At 44.7% G+C, this 27458-nt stretch overlaps 1 protein-coding gene across 1 annotated transcript in view; it reads left to right on the top strand.

Moving 5' to 3' along the window:
- LOC121293232 (A disintegrin and metalloproteinase with thrombospondin motifs 20-like) overlaps nt 1–27458 on the top strand; it is a 440993-nt gene that overhangs the window by 399688 nt on the left and 13847 nt on the right. Inside the window, exons 32-36 of the mRNA XM_041216086.1 lie at nt 6577–6777; nt 12320–12449; nt 24710–24804; nt 24883–24977; nt 26542–26675. Of these exons, the coding sequence (XP_041072020.1) occupies nt 6577–6777; nt 12320–12449; nt 24710–24804; nt 24883–24977; nt 26542–26675 (655 nt within the window). The remainder of the gene's footprint in view (nt 1–6576; nt 6778–12319; nt 12450–24709; nt 24805–24882; nt 24978–26541; nt 26676–27458) is intronic.

The following is a 27458-nucleotide window of genomic DNA, read 5'->3' on the forward strand; positions in this document are numbered from 1 at the left end:
CCAGCCTTACGGTTGGCGGGTAGGCAAAAAGGCCAAGCCACGAGCGGGATGAGATTTCCTGAAGCAAATAAAGATGAAATAAAAACTTTATTTTTGAATTAAAAACACGTCCCATCTCATGTGATAGAGGCACAGCAGCTGTGTGCCTCAGGAAGATTGAAGCACTCTTTCACATGCATGCCTGAACTGTGCGCTAGGCCCAGCTGTCCCTCCCCTTCCTGTCTGCACCCATAGTGCTCAGCGTTGCCGCCTGCAATCCATGCAGAGTGGGCCTTAATTGGCCCGCCCGCGTGGAATCACGGAGAGGAGCCTATTGCGGGGTGTAGTCAGCTGCTCGACCACCCCTGCCTGCTCCCACCAGGGGCAAAATCCTGCCCCAAGTTCCTAAAGCAGTCCATGTGGTAGTGAGTTCTACATTCTCATCACCCTGGAAATAACTTATTTACATCTACACTATCAAACTATTTGATCATTGTAAACATTTGCCAGCTGCTTCTCTTCTCTTCTGGAGAAAGAGCCCCAGTCTGTGTTGTGATATTGTATGCATACCAATGCAGACAATGACATGTATTTTTAGAAGCTGCAAAGTGACATTGCTGTGACATCACCACATGTGAGGCTGAAGTATGAAAGTACCATGTTAGATACTTACTATTGCCTGTGCTCTCTACTGCAAATGCTCACTAATGCCTATGACCCTATATCAGCATGATTCTGTGTACATCTTATGAGTCAGGCTTGTGGTCAAGTTATCAGCCTATGTAACTGCTAGGACCCAGGCCAGTTCATATAGTTGTTGCTAGAAATAAACTTCAGATACTTGTGTTCGACCAGAACTCTCGTTAGTCTTAATATCTTTCTTAGCATGGAGACAGATCCCTTGAGGTCTACATTGGTGACAGCAGACTGTGAAATACCACGTTAGCCTGTGCAGTCTTTCCTGATGGTTATAAGCCGTCAGTTCTAGTATTATCCATGTAAAGCTTTTTTTGAATCTTCTCCAGTATCTTTATATCCTTTCTATAATATGGAGACCAGAACTATGCATAGTACTCCAAGTGTAGTCTCAGTAAGGTTCTATGGAAGTTTAACATAACTTCACTGCTTTCCAATTCTCTCTCTCTAGAAGTGGACCAGAATACTTTGCATCTTTGTGGCTAATTAGATGAGATCAGTATCACAATACCTGCTCTGAAAATGATGTCCAACTTAACAATTGTGTTCCACCTCACAGTGCAGCTGGGAATTACTGTTTTGCAATTCCTCCATGATCACTCCCAAACACAGTGCACAGGAAGTGGTTAACTTTCCCCACAGATTTTCTCTCCCTCAATATCAAGAAGCTTGTTAGTCTTGTTAAATTCTAAAATATGTCACATAAAAAGTGCCTTGCATTCATGCAGTGCCATAGTCTCAAAAGTCTCAATGTGCTTCATGGTGCCCATTGACGAGACCACTCGATCATTTCCCAACAGAAGAATGTTACCAGAAGGAAGCATTTGATAGCATGGAACTTTTTTGCCTCTAAAATCTCCAAATTTTAATGAGGCCGCTGCTGTTTACAGGCCTATTGGAAACATAAAGCTACAATGATATTTCCCAACCTCTCTCACAAAGATCCCACCAACCAAAGTGGCCATTAGAGAGACCGACAGCATTCATTTAAAGAGATTCCAATTAATTAAGTGATGTTTTTAGGAAGGACATATGGATTTGAATGTAAATGTAAAGCAATGAATATTGGAAGACAACACAAAACATTTAAATAAGGAAGTGAGTCCCAGCACCAAAGTTGGAGAAGCAAAATTATTTGGATATGATTAATAATCATTGAAAATATACAGTTAATATGAAGACTAATCCACAAAAAAATAGTCTGGTGGAAGGTTGGAGCTGGGGAACTGACACACCGGCTGACGGAGCTAACTTTGCTCCCAATTGCCTTTGATCCCAGCCCCAGCAGGGCCCACAAATCAAGCCCCAAATATGTAGCAAATGCAGGATACGTTTAGTGTAGGAAATGTGTACTTTTGTGTCGGGATTCTGCACAGAGTAGCCAGTCTTATGATAGATGTGATAAGACAATTTTCGTTGTATGGTGCAGAACATAATTTCAAAAAAGGAAATTGAGAGACTGTGTAGAAATTCCTTCGGATCTGCTTCCACTCCAGCACTGCAACTGTTTCATTTCAACTCTTAAGACTATTCAGGCCTTAAAAAAAGGAGTTCCAGGAAGAGAAACAAATCAATCTACAAAACTAAGCTCTTGTTTTCACATAGGAAAAGTCTGAAAAAACATGATCCAGGCATATGAAATGCTGATAGGAATAGAAACTACATAGATCCAAATCCTTAATTTAGAGAGTAACCATGGAACATTAAGTATGATATGAAACAAGATCAAGAAGATTAAAAAACAATTTAATAATTGAGCTGATGCAGAATAAACACACATGAAGACAGAAATGCTAGACTAATTAACAGTGACTGGCATTAATATAGTGCTTTCAAATGTCCAGGGTGCTTCTCAGAAGCGTTACGAGAATATGAGACAAGCCTCAGAAGGAGATATTAGGTCAGATGACCAAAAGCTTGGCCAAAGAGAGAGATTTAAAGGAGCTACTTAAAATTTGAGAGAGGTAGAGGGAGAATTTCAGAAATAGGGGCTTAGGTAGCTGAAAGCATGGTCGCCAATGGTGGTGCAATTAAAACTGGATATGCCCAAGAGACCAGAATTGGAGGAGCAGAGATATTGAAGGGTTGAAGAGCTAGAGGAGCTTACAGATAAAGGGAGCAGAGAGACCAGGATGGATTTGCAAACAAGGATGAATATTTCACAACTGAAGTATGGTTGAGCTGGGAACCAATATAAGTCAGTGAACACAAGGCTGATGGGTGAACAGGGCTTGGTGCAAGTTAGGATATGGCAGCAGAATTTTGGATGAACTCAAGTTTATGGTCGGTGGAAGATGGGGTTCTGGCCAGCAAGGTATTGGGATAGTCACGTCCAGAGATACCTAAAGGCACGGATGAAGGTTTTATGTTTACCCCTTTTAGGACTCGGCAAGGGAAAGATTAGTCCAGGGGTCCGGGTCTGATTATTATCCTGCAACTCCAACAAGTGTGTGACCCCAAGGGCAGGCTCAGATGTGAGCGCTCCTACAGTCAAGCAGCGTGCTCACTGTTTAGGTTCAACTGGGAAATGCAGCATGGCATGGATTTCTGCTGTGACTCTATCAAATAAAAAAAAATCAATGCCTCCAGGAGAAGATAACAAAATCTAGCAAAAAAGGAACCAGAAAAAATATATATTTCATAGGTCAGTAGGTGTTACATGGCTGAAAATTTGTTTATTTGTAAAACTGAATAGCTCTCTCAATCTTTGCCCTTCATTCACACACATGTATGAGCTTGAACACCAGGGTGTTGGCTCAGGTGCATTCTTGAGTTGGAGGCTACTATTTACAGTTGTTGGAGATAGAATTTTACTTATTTACTAGAGGACCAGTGCCTTAAAAAACAATACTTTGTAAACAAAGTCACTGTCAAAGCCATATGAAAGTCCCAGATCTTTCAAATTATGAAGATGAAATGATCAATTCTTTGGCAGAGATAACAGGAAGTTTTGTGCTGAAGCAAAAAATGAATGCAAACAATTAATTTTAAAAAGCACTGGCAGCATATTTACTGCTTCAAGCAGGTAACTATCAAAATTAGTCTTATGAACACAAAAATATAAGTCCTTTGAATGGAGCGATAATATTTCAATCCTGCGGTGAGCTCGAACTTGCGGTAAATATTTCTATCACCATGAGAAAGTGGATTCTCTGATTGGATCATTTTAAATGGTCTGTGTACCCTGTGCAATGGAATTGATTGATACAAAACACATCGCAGTTTGCTGTTATTATCAGTTTCAAGCTGAAGTTGGACATAATGCTCCATTTCCTGAACACTTTGGCAGATCTTGCAGATTTGCTCATTGCTATAAAGCAGGACAGAGAGGAGGCTGGTTATACATTAAATAATCTAAACCAGATCTTGAACATTAAAAGAAGAAACAAAATCTGGAGTGGAATAAGTGAGGACACAAGTAAAGAAAGGAAGATTAATGAAGAGACAAGAGCTATTGTAATAAAGAGTGATTGGACAGGAATATACTACAGGGTTGACTTGAAGATGGGAAATTTGGCAGCAACGTTCAAGTTATTTAATATTCGAGGTAAACATATGCTCATTAAGGAACTGATTTGATTAAAAGAAACCAAAACTGGTTGGAGTCCATCCAAAATGAGCCTTCAGTATAAATCCATTCAGACTAGTTTGCAGAGTTTATTGTTTCATTTTAGATTAATTCCAATGGTTCTCCTGTGCTTATTCAGGGCACTACATTGTACAGTTGACAACAACTAAGATTAATCATTAATATCCTAAACATAAAAGGTGGCAAAATGCTCCTGTTTGCCAAACATGGCGCAAACTGGCTGCATCTTGTCACATCCTGTCAATCAGAAAAAGACCAATTGATGCATACTGTTTTCTGCCAGCCAATCAATCTCCTATCCATGTGAATATGTTACCCCCTACACCATGAGCTTTTATTTTCAGCAATAACCTTGGATTGGTACCTTATCAAATGCCATCTGGAAATCCCAGTACAGTACTCCTACAGACTCCCCTTTATCCACAGCCCATGTTACTTCTTCAAAGAACTCCAATAAATTGGTTAAACATGATTTCTCTTTTACAAAACCATGTTGACTCTTCCTGACTACCCTGAGTTTTTCTAGGTGCCCAGCTATAATCTCTCTAATGATCGACTGAATAGAGGTGTTCCATTTTCTACCTTCCAGTCTGATGGAACCTTTCCAGAATCCAGCAAATTTTGGAAAATTAAAACCAACGCATCTACCACCTCATTAGCCGCCTCTTTTAAGACTCTAGCAATTTGTGATGGGGAAGATACCCTGTGAATTCTGAATCACCCCAAGTTTCTGGACAATTTGTTCTGCTCCACCATTTACCTCAAAAAATGGTAGCTCCTCCTGAATCTCCCTGTGAGTTTCATGAGTTTTCTGCATTTACAGATTAGTTGTCAACTGAACTCGCCATAGAAAATTAAAACTGGTACTTAACACTGTAATTACTTTCTTAAATTAGGAAATATTATGTTTTAGCAATGTCTATCAACCTCTCCAATCCAGGAAGTGAACAATTTAAACTGTAGAGTCTCATTCCTATAGGCAATCAGTAGAGATTTTTTCTTACTTTCTCTTTTCCTGGCTCTATTTCTTCTTCTGTCTCAGATTTGACTCAAATTCACCCAGATAATTCTGCTGATTCATCAAGGCACCAGATGTTCTGGTCACACTATTACCAGATTTTACTTCCAGCAAATTACAGAACAAAAGAAAATTGAGACAGAGATTGAGGGAAAAGTCTAGATTATTATTTTGCTTCACTTGTAATATGTTTTTCAACTTCAAATATAACACAGACCCAACCTCAATAGAGATTGTTGGGGGCAATCCATAAGTCTACTCACTTTTACATGATATTTATTTTTTGTCAGAAAGACTGAAGTTACCGATTTCAAAGCCATAGTGGATGAGGTAGCTCCTTTATTCGTCGTAGACATTGGCCATCACTGATGGAAAAACAAAATAGTAACTTCTTCAGATGAGAAGATTTTTCAAATTATTTACAATTTGGGATACTTAAGTTTCAGGTTTTTTTTTGACTTCCAGTCTATCAAAAACTTGTCATAATTATACATTAATGTTTTTAACAATTAAGTAAATTGTGCTTGGGAATTGCCAACTTTGCTTCAATGGGTATGGTTGAAAATTCGAACTATGCATAATTTGGTGGTAAAACCCGCGCAGAAGCTCAACGTGGGAAACTGAAATATTATAGTGTACAGAAAGGAGTGCTCGTTATAGGTTTGCGATTAAATTGTGTCCAGAAAGAGCTCTGCGTTGATGATAGATCAAATGCCATAGCAGTTTACAGCCTCTACCATATGTACCTTTGTGCAAATATCGTTAAGTGGGAGGGGAACAGTGCTGAATTTTATACTGATTAAGGCGACCGTGAAAATGTACCAGGTAAAGATAAATGAGAGGGATAAAATCTCCTTGCATAGCAATGACTAACAAGGTTCTGTGCCTGCTTACTTTGGTTCCCATGATGTTTCCCCTACTAGTGAACACTGTGAAGCAGGATACTTGTAGATTTTTTTTTATTCATTCAAATGGGCCAGCATTTATTGCCCATTCATAATTGCCCTTGAGAAGATGGTGGTGAGCTGCCTTCTTGAGCCGCTGCAGTCTTACTAGTGAACACTGTAAAGTAGGATACTTCTAGTTTGTTATTCATTTTATATTTATTCATTCATGGGATATGGACATCGCCCACATATATATTGTATTATAATTTGCCAATAACACCAAGCTTAAAGATAAAGTTAAGTTACACTGATATAAATGGAAATGCATGCTTACAAAATGTGCTGTATTGCAGTCAATAGAACTGAATAAGAGTGTCCATTAGAACATAATCATTTTAATTACATAGTGTTCAGCAAGCTGTGGCCCAGGGTATCAGCAAAGGATGGTTTACTGCACTGAGGTCAACTCTGGCCAAGACCATTATGCGTATGACCTACCATCAACATCAATCAGTGACTGTCCAGATCCACCGCCCCCCAGTATTCATGAATGTGATGTCCGAGAGTGCCCCCCATCAGCCAGCTGGAGGGTCGGAGCCTGGCGCAAGGTATATTGGGTTTGCCAAACTGCACTTCCTGTTCATTTATCCTTATTAATTTTTATTTTTTATGTATACTAAAAGGAGAACATTGACACAAGATTTAATTTTGTATGTGACTAAAATTTTGAACAAATGTGATTTTTCTGCAGTTTTAGTAATCTAATTCCAATGACAATACTTGGGTGTTCTCCAAATTTAACCTTTAGGTAGCTGAGTTATACAGACAAAAAAAAGTTCAATCCTTGACCTGTGCCAAGTTAGCTGATTCTTTTTTTATTTGTCCATGGAAGGTGGACATCGTTCGCTAGGAAAGCATTTATTGCCCATCCCTAATTCAGAGGGCATTTAAGAGTCAACCACATGGCCATGGATCTGGAGCCACATATAGGCCAGACTAGCTAACAATGGCAGATTTCCTTCCCTAAAGGATATCAGTGAACCAGACGGGTTTTTACAACTATCGACAATGGCTTCATGGCCATTAATAGCCAGTCACTGAACGGCTGAAGGACATCCTGAAGGGGGAGGGTGATAAGGCAGAGGTCATGGTACATGTTGATACTAATGACATAGGTAGAAAGAGGGATGAGGTCTTGCATCAAGAATTCAGGGAGTTAGGCAGTAGACTAAAAAGCAGAACCTCTCGGGTTGTAATCTCTGGATTACTCCCAGTGCCACGTGCTAGCGAGCTCAGAAATAAGAGAATAGCGCAGATGAATGTGTGGCTTAAGAATTGGTGCAGGAGGGAGGGTTTTAGATTCCTGGATCATTGGGACCACTTTTGGGGAAGGTGGGACCTGTACAAGCAGGGATGGTCTACATCTGAACCTGAGTGGGACTAACATCCTTGTGGGTGGGTTTGCTAGTGCTGTTGGGAGGAGTTTAAACTAATTCAGCAGGGGAAGGGGACACAGAATGTTATCAGAATAGGGACACATCATAATACAGTAAAACAATCAAGTCAGAGGGAGTACAGCTGCAATAAGTTTCAAGGGAGTAAGGCAAGGCTGGATGGCCTCTACTTTAATGCCACGAGTATTACAGGTAAAACGGATGAGTTAAGGATGAGGACTGACACATGGAATCGTGATATTATAGCCATCATTGAGACATGGTTGAGGGAGGGGCAGGATTGGCAGCTCAACATTCCGGGATATAGAATCTTCAGGGTAGGGGATAAAAGAGGAGGAGGCATTGCATTATTAGTTAAGGAGTCAGTTACTGCACTAAGGAGAGATGATACCTTGAAGGGGATTTCGAATGAAGCTTTGCAGGTAGAGCTTAGGAATAAAAAAGGGGCAGCCACATTGTTCGGTGTTTATTATAGACCCCCAGATAGTTGAGGAGCAAATATGTGCACAATTTGTGGAGGTGTGTAAAAACAATAACTATAGGGTAATTGTATTAGATGATTTCAACTTTCCCAACATTAATTGGGATAGACATAGTGTTAAGGGCTTGGATAGAGTGGATTTCTTGAAACGTGTACAGGAGAACTTTTTAGGTCAATATGTAAAGGGTCCAACAAGGGACAGCGCAGTGCTGGACCTAATTCTGGGGAATGAAGCCAGACAGGTGGCTGAGGTGGTGGTGGAGGAGCATTTTAGTGATAGCGATCACAACATGGTACAGTTTAAGTTTGTTATGGAGAAAGAAATAGACAAGTTGCAAAAAAATGTTTTGGATTGGGGGAGAGTGGATTTTAGTAAAATAAGGCAGGATCTGGCCAAGCTAGACTGGGAACAGCTACTTGTGGGGAAATCTACAGAAGAGCAATGGGGGCATTCAAAATGGAAATGGGGAGGGTACAGGCTCAACATGTTCCCTCTAGGGTGATAGGAAGGAGTAACAAGCCCAGAGAACCATGGATGACCAGAGATATTCAGGTTACGATGAGAAGGAAAAGAGAGGCTTTTAGCAGGTACAAGGGAAGAAAATCAGCAGAGGCATTAGTGGAGTACAGACAGTGCAGGGTGGAGCTTAAGAAAGCAATTAGGAGAGCAAAGGGGGGATATGAGAAAGTTCTGGCTGGTAAAAGTAGGGAAAATCCCAAAATATTCTATCAGTATATCAATGGGAAGAGAATAACCAGGGAAAGAGTAGGGCCCATAAGGGACCAAGGGGGAAATCTATAGGTGGAGCCAGATGTCATCGCTAGAGTGTTGAATGAATACTTCACATCCGTCTTCACCCAAGAGAATGAGGATTAGGTATCAAACTTGGGGAAAGAATCTGCGAGGTTCTTAAGCAAATTGATATAGGGAGTGACAAGGTATTGGAGGTGTTGGCAGGCTTAAAAGTGGACAAATCTCCAGGTCCGGATGATTTGAGTCCCAGACAGCTGAGGGAGGCAAGGGAGGAGATCGCAGGGGCTCTGACCCAAATTTTTAATTCCTTATTACTTTAATTCAAAATTGGCTTAGTTGTAGGAGGCAGAGGGTGATGACAGAAGGTTGCTTCAATGACTGGAAGCCAGTGTCCAGTGGCATACCACAGGGATCTGTGCTGGGTCCCCTATTAGTTGTCATTTATAAAAATGACATAGATGACTATGTGGGGCGTAGGATTACTAAGTTTGTGGATGCCACAAAGATTGGCCGGGTGGTTAACAGTGAGGTTGAGTGTCTTGGACTACAGGAAGATATTGAAGGGATGGTCAAATGGGCAGATAAGTGGCATATGGAATTTAACCCTGAAACGTGTGAGGTGATACACTTTGGAAGGAGTAATTTGACAAGTAAGTATTCAATGAAAGGCATGACACTAGGAAGATCTGAGGAACAAAGGGACCTCGGGGTGTATGTCCATAGATCTCTGAAGGTGGAGGGGCATGTTAGTGGGGTGGTGAAAATGGCATATGGGACACTTGCCTTTATCAATCGAGGCATAGATTACAAAAGTAGGGAGGTCATGTTGGAGTTGTATAGAACCTTGGTGAGGCCACAGCTGGAGTACTGTGTGCAGTTCTGGTCATCACATTATAGGAAGGATGTGATTGTACTGGAGGGGGTGCAGAGGAGATTCACCAGGATGTTGCCTGGGATGAAACATTTATGTTATGAAGAGAGGTTGGATAGACTTGGGTTGTTTTCGTTGAAGCAGAGAAGACTGAGGGGTGACCTGATCGAGGTGTACAAGATTATGAGGGGCATGGACAGGGTGGATAGGGAGCAACTGTTCCCCTCAGTTGAAGGGTCAGTCACAAAGGAACATAAGTTCAAGGTGAAGGGCAGGAGGTTTAGGGGAGATGTGAGGAAAAACCTTTTTACCCAGAGGGCGGTGACGGTCTGGAATGCGCTGCCTGGGAGGGAGGTGGAGGCGGGTTGCCTCACATCCTTTAAAAAGTACCTGGATGAGCACTTGGCACCTCATAACATTCAAGGCTATGGGCCAAGTGCTGGTAAATGGGATTAGGTAGGTAGATCAGGTGTTTCTCATGTGTTGGTGCAGACTCGATGGGCCAAAGGGCCTCTTCTGCACTGTGCTTCTGTGATTAGACTTTTAATTCCAGATTTGTTTTATTGAATTCAAATTCCACCATCTGCCATGGTGGGATTCAAACCCGGGTCCCCAGACCATTACCCTGAGTCTCTGGATTACCACTCCGATGAAAACACCACTACGCCACTGCCTCCCACAAGCCAGAGTGACAATAGAGATGCTACTATCAGCTCAGGGCTGCAAGCCTAAGGAGAGAAAAATAGTTTTAGGTTCAAATTCCTGATCACTATTCAGCAAAGTCTGCCTGGAAGTGCAGGTGTGTGGATGTTGGTTGAGGACACAACTGGGGTTGTGCCCCTTTTGATCAGATTTCAACAGCCGCTTTCAAGGCCAACACATGGGCTTGGGTTTTGGGACAGCAGGATTTTACACTCTTGTCGAAGCCATTGGAGTTTCAAATGGCTCGATGCATGTTACAGTCCCATTGCGGCAAATTCCAGCCACGGATACTGTCTCCCTGTGAGATCCCAGAAACCAAGTGGCACCTGCTGGGCTTGGATTCCACAAGGAATCAATATGCTGAGCAAGAGAACAAGTAAAATATTTAGATTAGAGCCAGATAAACAGTGGAATCTGGGTTTACCACTTAGTAATCAGTTGCTTTTAATGATCAAAATCTGCTTTCCAAAACCTTACCCCATCTGATATATTGTTTTGCAATTATTCATGATCAGTGCAGTTCAGTTGCATCAATCTTTTTAGTGGATTATTGCTTGCTAAAACTATATAGGCACTGGTTAGACCACACCGAGTAGTATACTGTGAACAGTTTTGGTCCCCTTATCTAAGGGAAGATATACCGGCATTGGAGGCGGTCCAGAGAAGGTTCACTAGGTTGATCCTGAGTATGGAGGGATTTTCTTATGAGGAGAGTTGAGTAGGTTGGGCCTGTCCTCATTGGAGTTTAGAAGAATGAGAGGCGATCTTATTGAAATATACATGATCCTTAGGGAGTTTAACAGGGTAGATGCTGAGAGGTTGTTTCACCTTGTGGGTGAGTCTAGGATCAGAGGGCATAATCTCAGAGTCAGGGGTCACCCATTTAAGACAGAGATGAAGAGGAATTTCTTCTCTGAGGGTAGTGAATCTGTGGAATTCTTTACTGCAGAGGGCTGTAGAGGCTGGGTCATTAAGTATATTCAAGGCTGAGAGAGACAGATTTTTAATCAGTAAGGAAATCAGGGGTTATGGGGAAAAGGCAGGATAGTGGATTTGAGGATTATCAGATCAGCCATGATCTCATTGGATGGCAGAGCAGACTCGATCGGCTGAATGGGCTACTTCTGATCCTACATCTTATTACTGAAAGACAATTGCACTGTATCTGCAGGGATGTGAATGGATCCTGAAGATTACTCGATGACTGTCACACTAATTGATCCTGAGGGTAAATAGTGACTACTGCTGAGCAGCCTTGCCTCAGTGCTCACACTTGAGGCCTTCACAGGTGGACGTAAAAGATTTCATGGCCAAGATTTATTCCTCAGGATACTAGAACAACTTCTCTGCTCTTTGAATAGTGTCATGTTATCTTTCACATCTGCCTCAGATGGCACCTCAGTTTAATTCCTCATCTGAAAGTCGGCACCTCCAAAAGTCTAGCAGCTCCTCAGTACTACACTTAAGAGCCAGTCTACATTGTGCACTCAAGCCTCTGGAGTAGGCTTCAGGCTTCTCTGTAACCTGCAAGTGATAAGAACCAAAACTGTCACAAAGAGTAAACAGCAAATTAAAGCTATCAAACTTTTGAGATGTTTAAATACTGGCTAACAGCCTATTTTTGGTCAGTTATTGGCTATTTTTTAATTTATTTTATGTTAACATTGACTTTATTTATCATCATGAAGGTCGGCAGTACTCGAAGTTAACATCTGTTAAATTAACCTCAATTACACAATGAACGCACTGAATTCTCAGTTAATAATGCACTTCAGCACTAGCTGCAAAATGAAGTGAATTAATATCAATGCTCCGCATCTAAATGCATTATAGTTAACGTAATTCACTTGTTTTATTCATCGTTAAGATTGTTTTCCAATTATTTCAGTGCTCAGTGACCTGTGGAGTTGGGATAATGGAGAGAAAAGTGCAATGCCTGACTGATGACAGTCAACTTAGTGAACTGTGCCTTCCAAACCAAAAGCCACAATTCCAGACTCCTTGCTTCAACAATGTTTGTAAGTTATTTGAATTCTAATTTTTGCCACTAGGTGATTTTTTAAAATGTGATAAACTTAATTGTACATTCAATTTCACCACTAACAATAGTCAGTTTGTGTTATCCCGTCCGGAAATTTGATATTCCTTTTTTCATCTTTGTTGTGGTGAAAAATCTTTCAAGCAATACCACCCAAAATCTTATTGTTAAAAGATCACACAGCAGAAAACAGTTGGATTTTTCCACAACTCATTGCCAGAGGATTAACAAAGAGAGGATTCAACCCCCTGCACCCTCCCCAACTAAGAGCCAACTTCCCCTCCTTCAGCTCTTAAACAAAATGTCAGTGTTCCCTCTCGGGCAAATGTCATGGAGCTTGGCCTAAAAACCTGATTCAATTCACTACATGTAGGCAGGCAGATTGAAGTGCCAGGCAGTGACCATAGAAAGATGAGGTAATGAAAATCCAATTCGAGTGCTGCCAAGTTGCAGCCACTCAATACTATTAACTCAGCAGCTGACAGTGCGAGGGAATACCAAGCTCCAGTGATTTTTGTTCACACGCTGTGATGCTGAGACAATCCTTAAAAAAATGATAGTTAAAATGCAACTCAAGTATCAGCTTTATTATTTATTAACCTTAAAAAAAATTCAAACGACATTTTTAAGTAGAGGTGATTCCCAAGGCTGCTATCCCAGTGAAATGTGTCAGTAGCAATGGCTGCTGATCAGGAAATTACAGATCTATGGTGCCTGATTTTTCTTTCCATTTAAAGTAACAGTGGGAAAATCACAGACCCCACAATTTCCCAAGCAACACACCCTCTGATCAACACTCCTCGCCAGAAGCGACTGATTCAAAAATCAGCTCTCACCTCTGCTTGCACTGTCCTTCTTTCCTGTTCATTATGATTTACAAAATCAACTTTGATAATACATTGGGCTGTGTTATGTCTTTTGGTCTCATAAGTTAGACGTAATCATGCTTCAGACGCAAAATGCTGGAGCTTCATCGAGTGTGTGTCTGTGTGTATCTGTGTATCTGTGTGTCTGTGTGTGCGTGTTTGTGTGTGTCTTGTGTGTCTGTGTGTGTCTTGTGTGTCTATGTGTCTGTGTTTCTGTGTGTGTCTGTGTGTCAGTGTGTGTCTGTGTGTGTTTGTGTGTCTGTGTGTCGGTGTGTGTCTGTGTGTTGGTGTGTGTGTGTCTGTGTGTCGGTGTGCATCGAGTGTGTGTCTGTGTGTATCTGTGTATCTGTGTGTCTGTGTGTGCGTGTTAGTGTGTGTCTTGTGTGTCTGTGTGTGTGTGTCTATGTGTCTGTGTGTGTCTGTGTTTGTGTGTGTGTCTGTGTGTCGGTGTGTGTCTGTGTGTGTGTATCTGTGTGTCGGTGTGTGTCTGTGTGTCGGTGTGTGTGTGTGTGTGTGTGTGTGTCGGTGTGTCTGTGTGTGTGCGTGTGTGCGTGTGTGTCTGTGTATTTCTGTGTGTGTGCGTGTGTGTGTGAGCGATAGTGAGGATGCGTGTGTGAGTCTGTGCCCTGAATTTTTAGCTTGGCGAGCAGGAACAATTGGTGGGCCTGGGATCAGCTGGGAAATGACTGCCCACTGCGATTGACCCCTGAGCACAATTTCAATGCTGCTGGGTGGGGCCGTGAAGAAGACAGGCATTGACATCACCGCTGGAGTGGGCCAGCACTGTCAGCTCCCCGAAGGCAGAGAGCTGCTTTAGGGAGCTGAGGAGCTGAAAAAGCAAAAAGAAAGGTTTCAAAAGCTGAATCACCTGACAATTAACTAATGAAAACGCTGATCACAGAAATTTATTTATTTTATTTCATCACAGCAATCTCATCCCACCCATGGATGAGGTTTGATGAAAAATGCAAAGGCCGCCTAGCCGATTCTCCCACCATAAGGTTAGGTGGGCAACCAGAAATCGGAGTCAATTGCGCCGTTAATAGGCTCAGTTGCCCTCTCAATTGTCGGTGGGCGCGCTCCCGAGTTTTGCGTGTGCCCGCCGACTAAAATATCAGGCAAGTGCAGGACAACATCGATACTCTCGCCTGACGTCATCTCGCGCTATTGTACACCCAATCAGGTCGGACACGCAAGGCATAAAATTCAGCCGTGTGTGTGGTGTGTGTGGTGTGTGTGTGTGTGTGTGTGTGTGTGTGTGTCAGATAGTGAGTATATTTGTGTGTGAAACTGTGGGTGCAGTCACCCACGCTCACTGGTGTTGGGTGTGCTTGGCGGTGTGAGTGGGCAATAAGGTGAGGCCAAAAATTCAGTTTCACGACATTGCGAAACCTATTTGTGACTTTCTGCTCATCCCCTCAATGCGGGCCACATTTCCCACCATCGAACACCAGGAACTCATTGTAATATATCTGCATATCATTAGAAGGCCAGCCCGCCGGAATCCTTCCCCCCCCCCAACCCCGCTTAATGGTTCACCCATGTCGGTTTGATTGCACTCTGATGTGTTTCACAACAGCATGTATAAAGTGTACAGTTGGCGGGCTGCACTTTGACAGGAACCCGGAGGCGAGTACACAGTAACGCTGTGCAGCGCTCGCCCGGGTCACCTGTTAGACTTCAAGGTTGAGGCGCGTTGGGGGGGGCAGGGCAGAAAGTGCTGCCCTTCGGTTGAGGTGACTGGCGGGTGGGGGCAAGGGCTGCCCTGTGGTTGAAGTGCACAAGCACATACGGGGTGGAGGGGAGGGAAGTGGCCACGTGTTAGGGAAACCTTGTATAAAGTGACCATTCCTCTGCAGCTGAGACAGTTCAGGCACAGACACATTGACATGCATGGATTCAGCCCTCTAACTTATCTGCCCACTCATGCAACGCAGGGTCATGCAAGTGCCACCGAGTGCTCCAGAGCTTTTCACCCCTTGGGCACAGACTGTAAACTAATGAGCGTTTTAGTGGACTCCAGAACAGTTGGACGACTGGGCACATTGTACAATCTACTCACTGAAGCTGGCCATGGAGCAGTCACTGCTGGAGGCACTCTCAGACCCTTACAATGTCATCATCCCGGTTTGGACCAGTCTCCCCCATGGTTCAAGATAACAGCACAGCCTTGCAGTGTGGGTTAGGAGAATGCCTGTGCCTGACCTGAGAGCACAGCCTGCAGTCCAATGGGTGGGGTTTCGGGCAGCCATGTATCATGCTAAACTCTGACCATCCAAGTGGTGGCCATCACTCTCCAGGATGCGTTGAGGGGCCTTCAGACTTAACCCATGTTAACCACATGTCTCTCGCTCTCTCTCTTTCACGCTGCAGGAGGAGTACAGGAGCATGGAGCCTGGTGAACTAGCTGTATGCCTCGTGGCATACAAAGAGCAGAGATGACGGAGAAGAGGGACGCCTGGCTGCACAGAGGGAGGAGCAGCATCCTCAGGAAGAAGGGGTGGCTGGGCTCCTGCACATGCTGCTGAAGAGCCACAGCGGGCCATCTTTGGTTGGCACCTAGCTAGACCCAGGGTCTATAGACGTCGCCTTTCATTCCTGCAGATGACTGACAATCAGTGTTGCCAAAGACTGCGCATGTCTAGGGACCTGATCAGTCACATCTACCAGCTACTGCAGGATTTGGCGCCACGGGGACATGAAGGGCATCCACTGCCAGTGTCCATGGAGTGTCTGCCGCACTGCCAATTGCTCCTTTCAGGGTTCCACAGGTGACCTCTGTGGGATATCACAAGCCTCCACCCACAAATGCATTCATGAGATCATGGACTCCATTTTCGGAAGGGCACAGAACCTTGTGCATTTCACCTGGAACCAAGAGAGCCAGGAAGCAAGAATGATTGGATTTGCCCAGATCTCGGGTTTCCCACATGTGCAGGGTGACATCAACCACACTCGCATGGTGCTCAGACCTCCATCGCAACAAGGGGTCGACCATGTCAACTGCTAGGGCTTCCATATGAATGTGCAGCTGGTGTGTGACCACCACAAATGCATCCTGCAGGTCTGCACACAATTTCCAGAGAGTGTCCATGACTCCTATATTCTCAGCTAGTCACAGATCCCTGACATCTTCCAGGGTCCACACAGGCTGCAGGGTTGGCTGCTTAGGGACAAGGGCTACTTGGTGGAGCAAACCATCGGGATGCTGATAATAAGGTTCCAGTGCCTGAACCGGTCTGGTGGAGCCCCGAAACACAGTCCACAGAGGGCATCATGCATTGTCATCGCCCTGCTACGCCCTTTACAAGCTGGTGCTGCAATGGGGAGAGGAGCTGGCTGAGGGGGAGATGCAGGAACTGAGGGTGAGGAGGTCCTCGAAGGCGATGATGATGACAATGAGTCCCTCACACTTGTCGGACGAGGCAGGTGCACTTGGGAGACCCTCATAGCCGCTAGATTTGTGGAGGATGATGACAACATGCAGTGAGGACCATGGATCCTTAATTTGCATCTTTATTTAATTCATTCATGGGATGTAGACTTCGCTGGCTGGGCCAGCATTTATTGCCCCTCCCTAATTGATGATAATTGTAATTGAGTCTGGTGAACCAGCTGTATGCCTCGTGGCGTACAAAGAGCAGAGATGACAGAGAAGAGGGATGCCTGGCTGCACAGAGAGAGGAGCAGCATCCACAGGGTGGCTGGGCTCCTGCACATGCTGCTGAAGAGCCACAGCGAGCCATCTTTGGTTGGAAAACAGTGGCAGAATCGGACAGAGTCAGCATGGATTTATGAAAAGGAAATCATGCTTGACAAATCTACTGGAATTTTTCGAGGATGTAACTAGTAGAGTTGATGAGGGGGAGCCAGTGGATGTGGTTTATTTGGACTTTCAGAAGTTTTCCGACAAAGTCCCACCTAAGAGATTAGCGTGTAAAATTAAAGCGCATGGGATTGGGGGTAGTGTATTGAGAAGGATAGAGAACTGATTGGCAGACAGGAAACAAAGAGTAGGAATAAATGGGTCTTTTTCCAAATGGCAGGCAGTGATTAGTGGGGTACTGCAGGGATCGGTGCTGGGATCCCAGCTCTTCACAATATATATTAATGATTTAGAGAGGGAATTAAATGTAATATCTCCAAATTTGCAGATGACACAAAGCTGGGTGGGAGAGTGAGCTATGAGGAGGATGTAGAGATGCTTCAGTGTGATTTGGACAAGCTGAGTGAGTGGGCAAATGCATGGCAGATGCAGTATAATGTGGATAAATGTGAGGTTATCCACTTTGGTAGCAAAAACAGGAAGGCAGATTATTATCTGAATGGCTATAAATTGAGAGAGGGGAATGTGCAACGAGACCTGGGTGTCCTCATACACCAGTCGCTGAAGGTAAGCATGCAGGTGCAGCAGGTGGTAAAGAAGGCAAATGGTATGTTGGCCTTCATAGCAAGAGGATTCGAGCTGGGATGTCTTGCTGCAATTATACAGGGCCTCGATGAGGCCACACCTGGAATATTGTGTGCAGTTTTGGTCTCCTTATCTGAGGAAGGATGTTCTTGTTATAGAGGGAGTGCAGCAAAGGTTTACCCGACTGATTCCTGGGATGGTGGGACTGACATATGAGGAGAGATTGAGTCGCTTAGGATTATATCACTGGAGTTCAGAAGAATGAGGGAGGATCTTATAGAAACCTATAAAATTCTAACAGGACTTGACAGGGTAGATGCAGGAAGGATGTTCCCAATAGTGGGGGAGTCCAGAACCAGGGGTCACAGTCTGAGGATATGGGATAGACCGTTTAGGACTGAGATGAGGAGAAATTTCTTCACCCAGAGAGTGGTGAGCCTGTGGAATTCGTTACCACAGAAAGCAGTTGAGACCAAAACATTGTATGTTTTCAAGAAGGAGTTAGATATAGCTCTTGGGGCAAAAGGGATCAAAGGATATGGGGAGAAAGCGGGAGCAGGCTATTAAGTGGATGATCAGCCATGATCATAATGAATGGCGGGGCAGGCTCGAAGGGCCGAATGGCCTAACCCTGCTCCTAGTTTCTATGTTTCTAATTGCCCTTGAGAGGGTGATGGTGAGCTGCCTTCTTGAGCCGCTGCAGTCCATGTGGTGTAGGTACATCAACAGTGCTGTTAGGAAGGGAGTTCCAGGATTTTGACCCAACGACAGTGAAGGAACGACGATATATTTTCAAGTCAGAATGGATGTCTATGAACGTTTGACTCCACTCTGGCTTATGGCAGTGCATATACCCTCTGTGATAATGCTCCTGTCATGGAGACGCAGTGGAGGCCCTAATAGTTGCTCAAATGCAGGAGGATGATGATGACATGCAATGAGGACACTCCTTGGATCTTCACATAGCCTCTGAGAATGTCTGATTTCTGTCTGACCGGGGGCCAGCTCACTTACGCTTTGGGATCAGGGTCATTTCATAGAGACACAGCCACAAAACTTTAAAAGCATCTGATCCTTTGAAAGCCTTCAGCACCTGAGCCCTTCAGGAGCTCAGCGTCACTGGTCACAGGTCACAGATGCTGAAGAGATGGGGGCCAGCCCCACCTTAAAGATGCTGAGAGTGCACAGAGAAAATGATGGAACTCTGTGAAACCTGCCCACGACATTCTGGCAGCAATGATCAGCACCATCGATGTGCAGGTATCAGTAATGTTTCCAGGGAGTCTGAGGCCAGACTATCACTGTGGTCTGAAGGCTGCACAGACACAGGGAAGAGGCCCTGGACTGAGACACCTGCCTTTATCTTGTGCAGAAAGGTTTCACATCAGAGTGACAAGAACACAGCTCATCAGAACAAGGAGCCACAGGCAGGGAGACATTCTTAGGAGTTTATTGACAATAGTGAACATTATGTACAAGTGATTAACACCCTTGGCCAGGCTGTGCAACTAATTCTCCTTAACTTTCCTAACCCTGCCACTATGTCTTGCTGCTCCTTGAACATCCACAGTGGAGGTGGGGGCAGCCTGCTGACTGTGACACTCTGTCTGTGATGACCTTGGCGAGCGTCCTCTGGAGGTCTGAGACCTGGAGGGCCCCGGCCTGCTTTCGGGGTCCTGCTGTGCGGCAGTGGCACCCTCCTCAGCCTGTGGAGCTGGAGCTGCTGAGGTCACAGGAAGAGGGGATTCGGATGGGCTGGTCACTCCCAGAGTCACCTGGGTGGATGGCCCCAAGGGGTACACCTGCTGATCCCCTTCCCTGTGGGTGCCCAAGGCCCCCTGGCTGACTTCTTGAGGAGAAGTGGTAGCTGGAGTGAGATCGGGCTGCCTCACACCCCTCTCACATACACACTATTGGAGGGACCAAGGTCTCCATGGCAGCCACCATCCTACCAGTGTTGACATTAGTGCGTTGGCATACTGGAACTATCACCCCAGCCTGAAGGCAGATGGACTCCTCCATCGTGCCTTGAAATCTAAGGACTGCAGCGGACATCCCTTCCTGATGTTCCCTAGCTTGCCTTTGCAACTCCAGCAACTGTGACATGACGGAGCCCAGAGGCTCCTCATCTGACTCAGACTCAGCAATGTTCTGGCCTCCAGCAGTTCTCTGAGTGTTGGACACCTGGGAAGTCCTTACCTCCGCCTGCTGTGGACCAGATATTGCGATGTGCTCACCAGATTATGACCCCGAGGTTACTCTAAAGCTAGGTCCCACCGAGAGACAGTGCAGTCTCTGCGTTGGTGGAGGGTGTGGGTGAGCACTGTGTCGGGTCTTCAGAGAGGATTTCAGCAGATTAATCTTCTGAGCTTCCCCCAGGGGCGTAATTGGAAGCCCTGGGTCATGGACCGTCTTGGCTGTTTCCAAGATGTGCCTGCAGAAGCAAGGGGAGATAATTAGTGCATGGCAGCGGCCTGTGAAAGAGGACACATCACTCCCAGCATGGTTGTCTGCTAGAAGTTGCACTGCTGGATCCTCACTTGGTAGAGCAGCACAGGAACAATCCAGATCCTCGCCAGCCAATTGGATTGCTCTTTTTTCAAAGTCCGTGAAGACCTTGATTTCAGGCTTTCCTCCACCAGTCTGCGACCTTACCCTCTTGTGTGCCAGCTTGTCCTGCATGGATAGAAATGGAGGGAGTGTAAGCAAGATGCCTACCAGGCCAGATGATAAGTAAGCCTGGCATGTGTGAGTGGTGAGTGGTCCCATGGATGAGATGAGGACAATGAAGGTGTGTGTGAGACAGTGAATGGTAAATGTCCCTTGAACTGGCAGTGAGTGAGACCCTTTGGATGTGTGAGTTGAGAGTGATGAAAGGAGTGACTTAGCCTGGCGGAATGGAAGATAATTCACCCTCTTCTGGCACTGGGTGGTTGTCCTCTTTTGCAGGGCGTTGGCGCTGACCACTGCCTCCCAAGCCAGGTTAGTGACGTTGCTGGCCCTCCTGTGGCCAGAGCTGGGGGTAGAGGACATCATGATGGACCTCCACAGTGTCTGAAAGATGCTCGAGGGATGTGCCATTGAACCTGGCGGCTGCAGTCTTCTTGCCTTTTGGGGCCATGTCTTCCATGTAGCAGTTGTGGGCTGGAAGCGCTGAGAATGTGCGGCTGCACTTTAAATATTGTGCCCAGTGTGATGAAGCGGCAAGGTGATGGTGTGGCGGGCAAATGAGAGCCTGCCCACCATGGAAACAGCATGTTTCCTGGGAATGCATACATAATGCAGCGGGTGTGTGATGATACGACTTGATGAGCCGCATTGCAGCTAGCCGCATATTGCACTTAGAGCAAATCCGACGTGTGTGTGTGTTAGTGCGAATATTCACTGGTGCCACACAGTGTACAGCCAGGGTGACGGTATCCTAATACTCCTCTTACATTGAGTAGATTAGGGGTCAATCACAGTCAATCTCAGGGAATTAAGACATGTCTATTCAATCATTTCAGTTAGGCTCTGATTTTCGATCATAGAAATGGGAACCATTTAAAATTACTGGAGATCTGTATTCAATCTTAATATTTAATTTATATATATAACGCTGACGATATAACATCATTGTAATTGTTTTAATGATCCCGAGTTTTTCACTGGACAGATTGTAGAGTTGCAATTGTTCTCCTTTGGGCAGAGCAGGTTAAGAGGCAATTAGAGATCAGCAATGTTGCTTTCTCACACCATGACACACACCCAAATTTTTCTTTCACACACCTACACTCACGGGCTCTCACATACAAACACACATACAGCCCCTCTCTCATACATAAACAGTGGGCAGAATCGTCCCAGATTTGCGGTAGCAGACAGGAAAAAGGACATTTTACCTGCAAACTGCAATGGCGGCTTTTAATGCCATATTGTCCGCTTCTAGCCTCATTAATTATGCAGCCACAGGGAAAACGTTGTCTCACTGGCAACAGCCTCTGAATTGACGCCATGCTGTTCCCATTTCATTCCCTCACTCCGGGTGCCATACCCAAACTGCAGCCGTACAGTTCTCAATGCTTACCGCCCAGGCCAGGAAGAGATCAGTGACCTGTCAGTGGAATGCCTTTTGGAGGCCCCCCATGATGTCCTCCACCACCCACTCTGGCCATAAGAGGTCCAGAAATCTCATCATTCCAGCCTGGGAGGTGGTGGCAGTGGTGATCAGTGTCAATGCTGCACAGAAGAGGTTGGCCATCCAGTGCAGATAGAGGATGAATGATCTCATCTGTGCTGCCAGGGTAAGGCAGCTATCTCATCACTCTAAACTCACACACTCACAAGCCCATCACACATTCACTGGCATCTCACTCACTGCCAGCTCAAGGGGCATCACCACTCACTCTCACACACACACACCCTCACATGTCCATCTGGACTCAACTCCTCTGGACACTGCCTCCTCAGCCCTCATCATCTTGAGGCCACTTGCATAGATCAGCATGTGTCCCCATATACACCCTGGGATACCCTCCTTCCTCAGTACAACCCTCACCCTGCAGCCTCTTCCCTTCCTTGAAAAGCCACCCACCTTACAGCTGGTCTAGTAGGTAGAGAGCTGCCTGTGAGCCCCCCTCAAAGTGATGTGGTGCTGGCTGTGAAGCCTGGCACTGACGATCATGAGTGTTACCCGAAGCAAGGTAGACAAGCAAACCTTGAAGTCCTGAGCAAAGTGCAGGTTGCTTATATACCGTTGTGAAACATGTCGGCTTGCAATCACATTGACATGCCTGGATGATCCAGTGGGGGGATAATTCTGGCGGGCAGGGATTATAATCATACGCAGATATATTAAAATGATGTTGCTGACATCCAGTGGTGGGAACTGCAACCCGTCATTGAGAGGCGGAGCAGATGATTGCAAACTGGTTTCACCACGTTGTGAAACTTTTTTTTGGGCCTTCCCACCATATTGTCCACTCACACCCACCATGATGCCCGATGCCAACTAGGACAGAAAATTCCGGCCGGTCTCTCTCTCTCTCTCTCTCTCGTCTGTTGAATGGTGCAGTCTCTCTCTCCCTCTCTCTCTCTCTCTGTCTATCTCTCACACACATACTCCCACACAGACTCTCTGTCTTTCACACACATGGTGTCTCTCTCACTCACTCTTCTCCCTTTCTCATGCTCTCTCTCACTGTCCCCACTCAACCTCTCTCACTGTACCCCCCTTTCCCACTCTGTCTCCCTCTCTCTCCTTTCCCACTCTGTCTCTCTCTCTCCTTTCCCACTCTGTCTCCCTCTCTCTCTTTTCCCACTCTCTCCCTCTCTCCTTTCCCACTCTGTCTCTCTCTCTCCCCTTTTCCACTCTGTCTCTCTCCTTTCCCACTCTGTCTCTCTCTCTCTCTCTCCTTTCCCACTCTGTCTCTCTCTCTCTCTCCTTTCCCACTCTGTCTCTCTCTCTCCCCTTTCCACTCTGTCTCTCTCTCTCTCCTTTCCCACTCTGTCTCTCTCACTGTTCCCCCTTTCCCACTCTGTCTCTCTCTCCTTTCCCACTCTGTCTCTCTCTCTCTCTCCTTTCCCACTCTGTCTCTCTCTCTCTCCTTTCCCACTCTGTCTCTCCCTCTCTCCTTTCCCACTCTGTCTCTCATGCTACACCCATGTGGTGACCTCCTAATATTTCCACCACCAGCATCATTACCCCCAATTCTTTCAACAAACATTTCACATTCAAATCAAAGTCGCGATTTTGTTCAGAGCGATTTCCATGCCGTTTAGTAAATGGCGATTTCTTAACCGTAAATGTTCCTTGTGTTTTCTGTGTGTTGTGTTTGAATTTTTCTTCAAGTGAATTCTTCTAAACGGGAAATTCCATTCCACTGCGTGCACACAAACAAGTTAAACTGAGTGCAACGCTGGAATCCATGATTAACCAATTGGAGTGTTCTGACTGAATGGCCAACCAGAGCACTGAAAAGCCAACTAACCCTGGCCTTGAAAAGTTCTCCAATGCCAAACAATTCCAGGAAAGAAAAATTCATGCCACAGCAAGGAGGGTGGGGGGAACATGTTGGACAGGTGGGGGAGGGAGGGTTGACATGGGGAGGAAAAACTTTGGGGAGGGGCCTCCAGTTGGCATTGGGGGCTTGGTAAGAGCTACTCCTTTTTTGACTTGCCAGCAACCTGCGGGGTGTAACCTGCTGAGCTGCACATTAAACATTGGAACTTTCCATTATATCGGAGCAGTGCCAGAGTGAGTTCCTTAACTGGGCATTAATTACTCATTGAAGGGTCTCAATTAAGTCATGGGTGGATGACCCACCTGATGCCTCCCCAGCTACTCATAAAGCTGCAGTGGGGGTGGGGTGGGTGGGTGATGGCAAGCACCCTAATTTACATGTCCACCTACCTGCTTTCCTGCCTCTGGGTGGCTCGCAAAATTTAGCCCATTATTTCTAGCTGACACAGTATATTCATCTTGATATTTTTTCTTTTTTAAAAACTTGCCCTTTTTAATGCCTTTCTGGACCTCAGAACATCCCAAATTGCTTTGCAATCACTCAAGTACTTCTGAAATACAGCCACCTTTGTAACACAGGGAAGCATAGTTGCTAATTTGTGCACAGCATGATCCCACACTCAACAATTAGATAATGACCAGATAATCTGTTGTTAGTCATTTTGATTGAGGGATAAATATTAACTAGGGCACTGAGCCATTGCTGCTCTTCCAATTGTGTCAAGAAATCTTTTGTATCTACCTCAGAAAGCCATAGTAATTTGGTTAAATGTCTGGTCTGAATGACTGTACTTCTGACAGTGTAGCACTCCCTCACAACTGCATTAGTGCAAGGCTTGAACTCATAGCCTTCTAACTGAAGAGGCCAGAATGTCCCCACAGGGCTCAGCCTAACATTGAGCCATGTAATAAAGTATCTCATGGATGACATTATGCTACATATAATCTTCACTGTTTTAAAGGTGATATTTCAGCAAGTTGCAGTGATATCCAGAAGACAAAAGACGTGCAAAAGGATGGCGAGTACCTGCTAAAAATTGAAGGCAAAATAATAAAGGTAATGTGTTAACAAACTGCATACTGTATGCTCAGAGTCGTGTTTGTTACATCATTATATCGATACTTTGGTTTGCAGATATATTGTGCAGGAATGCATTCTGATTATCCCAGGGAATATGTAACTTTATCCGGTGGAGAGGAAGATAACTACTCCGAAGTGTATGGATACAGGTAAGTAATACGCTGGCAGAATTTAAATATCTACCTTACTTATTGAGTCTTGTTCGCATAAGAATTACCATTAGATCGTTTCAGACATTTTTCCATTAAAAAGAACAAGCTTTATATAGCCACTTTTCATATATTCAGGATCCTCCAAAATGCCTTCTAAGCCATTAGTTACTTTTTGAAGTGCAGTCATTCTACTTTCATAGATAAATATAGCAATTTTCACACAGCAAGATCCCACAAATTGCAAATGAAATAAAATAACTTGCTTTGGTTGGTCTTTGTTGAGGGATATCTACCAGACAGAGCACCAGCTTTTAAAAATAATGCCATGGTGTCTTTTACACCAATCCAAACAAGCAACGTTGGCATCCATTTAACATTTGAAATACAGGCTCTCTGGAAGAACAGCATTCCTTTAGTATTAAATGCAGGTGCCAGCCTAGATCATGTTCTACAGACCCAGGAGTGGGGTTTGAACCAACAACATTCTGATCTCAAAGGCAAGACCGCTATCACTGACAGAGTTTAAAGATAAATTGATTAAAAGCAATAGGTTTTTGTTGTATTTCTGATAGTGAATTAGTGCTTTCTTCTTCATTCATTTATACTGGATGAATATCACAAACAGGGCATTCTGTAAGGAGTTTTAACTTTTCTTAATTCACATGAAAATGAAGCAAACTTCTCATAGCACAAAATCCTACTGATAGAACAATTATCAATTCATTGTGTTTTCCCACTATTCACCTTGCTTCTACTCCGGGTGTAGAATGGAAAATTGTGGACATAGCTCCCGTGAATTCCCCACAATGACACCCGGTAGGCAAGGCTTCCCGTCCACAACACATACAGATATTTGACCCAATAATATCAACTGGAAGTATTTTCTCCCACTGTCAGATTAACTCCGGTGCACAGCAATAGCATAATTTTGCAAGACCTGCCCTGGAGCTTGCCTTCAAATGGGACGGGTCGATTCAATGTTACCTCACTTGGCAGGATCGAGCACTCAAAGTGGACTGCAATTCAAACCTAGGAAGCTAAGCTCTGCAGGTTAGAGAAGACAACAGTTGGTCAAGAGCACTGGTTTAACATATTTTAACAACAACTTGTTACAATAGGAAAGCAGCTCTTGCCCTGAAGCCTCAGCATAAGCAGCTGATGTTCCCAAACCGTTTATAGATAAGCTTTGATATCCCATGTAATTGTTTCATCCACTGCTACAAGCCTTAATGTGACCTTAGCCATTGTGGGAGGAAAAGCATCATCCCATAGGGAGGACAGGAAAATAAAGTCGGATGACAACAGCACAAAACACCTTTGTATAAGAGCAGTGTTCATAGAGAATTGGAAACAGTCGGCTAAAGATCCTTTAGGAGTGGTACTTGGGGAGGGGGGGTAATGTAAATTTTAAAAATTGTTACAGATAGGAAGCTGATACGTATTAAGGACTTACGTAATAGACATTGATCAGAACATCAGTATGAAAAGAAGTACTGCACTGACTGGAATTTCTGAAAGTATTGTTCTGACTGGAATTTCTGAAAGTATTGTTTTTGTTTAGGCTACACAACCCTTATGAATGCCCTTATAATGGAAACAGAAGAAAAGACTGTTCTTGTAAAAATGATTACCTGGCAGCTGGGTACACTGTGTTTCACAGAGTACGCTTCGATATCAGCACAATGCAGATTATAAGTAAGTTCTTTTCTTATCTTGATCAGGGCTGGATAATATTTTGTATTTCATAAATCACAGGAAGAAATGGGCAACCAGTCAATCACAAAAGTAATCCAAACTGCACTTATTAAATTCATCTTAGTTTAATACTATGCAGAATTATGTAAAGTAGAAAATATATATTTCCAATAACTTGTTATTTTTTTTGGTGCTATTTTGCACAATGCAATTTTGAGTTGAATTGATAGAGAGATATTTGTAACGAAAACAATGCTGCATAATGTGATGATTGCAGCAAATTTGGAGATGAAAATAGAAAAAACTTGGGCCTGAATTTTCACTCCCGGGCTGGGAGCAGAGTTAGGACATTTCCTGGCTCTGCTAGACAGATCCAGGAGAAATTTCCATGGGCTTTTGGTCCTGGGGGCAGAACTAGTATAGAGGTTGCCGGGTGTGGAGGCAGACTGGCAGGAGAGCTGTTTTGGTACAACAGCACTTTGTCAAAGATTTTTTTAGAAAGCAATCAGACCCCGCAGCACTCCCCATGCCCCATCAATGCCAACTTGTGCCATCTCATGCCCCCCCACCCACACCCATGGCCTCTCATACCCTCCATGCCAACCTATGCCCCCTACCTACCCCACCCCATGGCCCCTCATATCCTCCATGCAAACCTGTGCCCCTCCACTCACCCACCATGGCCCCTTCTACCCTCCAAGCCACATATGCTCCTCCAAGGCCCCCCATAATCCCTCATATCCTCCATGTGAGCCTATGCCCCTCTACCCACCTCTCCATGGC

This window comes from Carcharodon carcharias, chromosome 21 (genome assembly GCF_017639515.1).
Source record: "Carcharodon carcharias isolate sCarCar2 chromosome 21, sCarCar2.pri, whole genome shotgun sequence".
Taxonomy (NCBI): Eukaryota; Metazoa; Chordata; class Chondrichthyes; order Lamniformes; family Lamnidae; genus Carcharodon; species Carcharodon carcharias.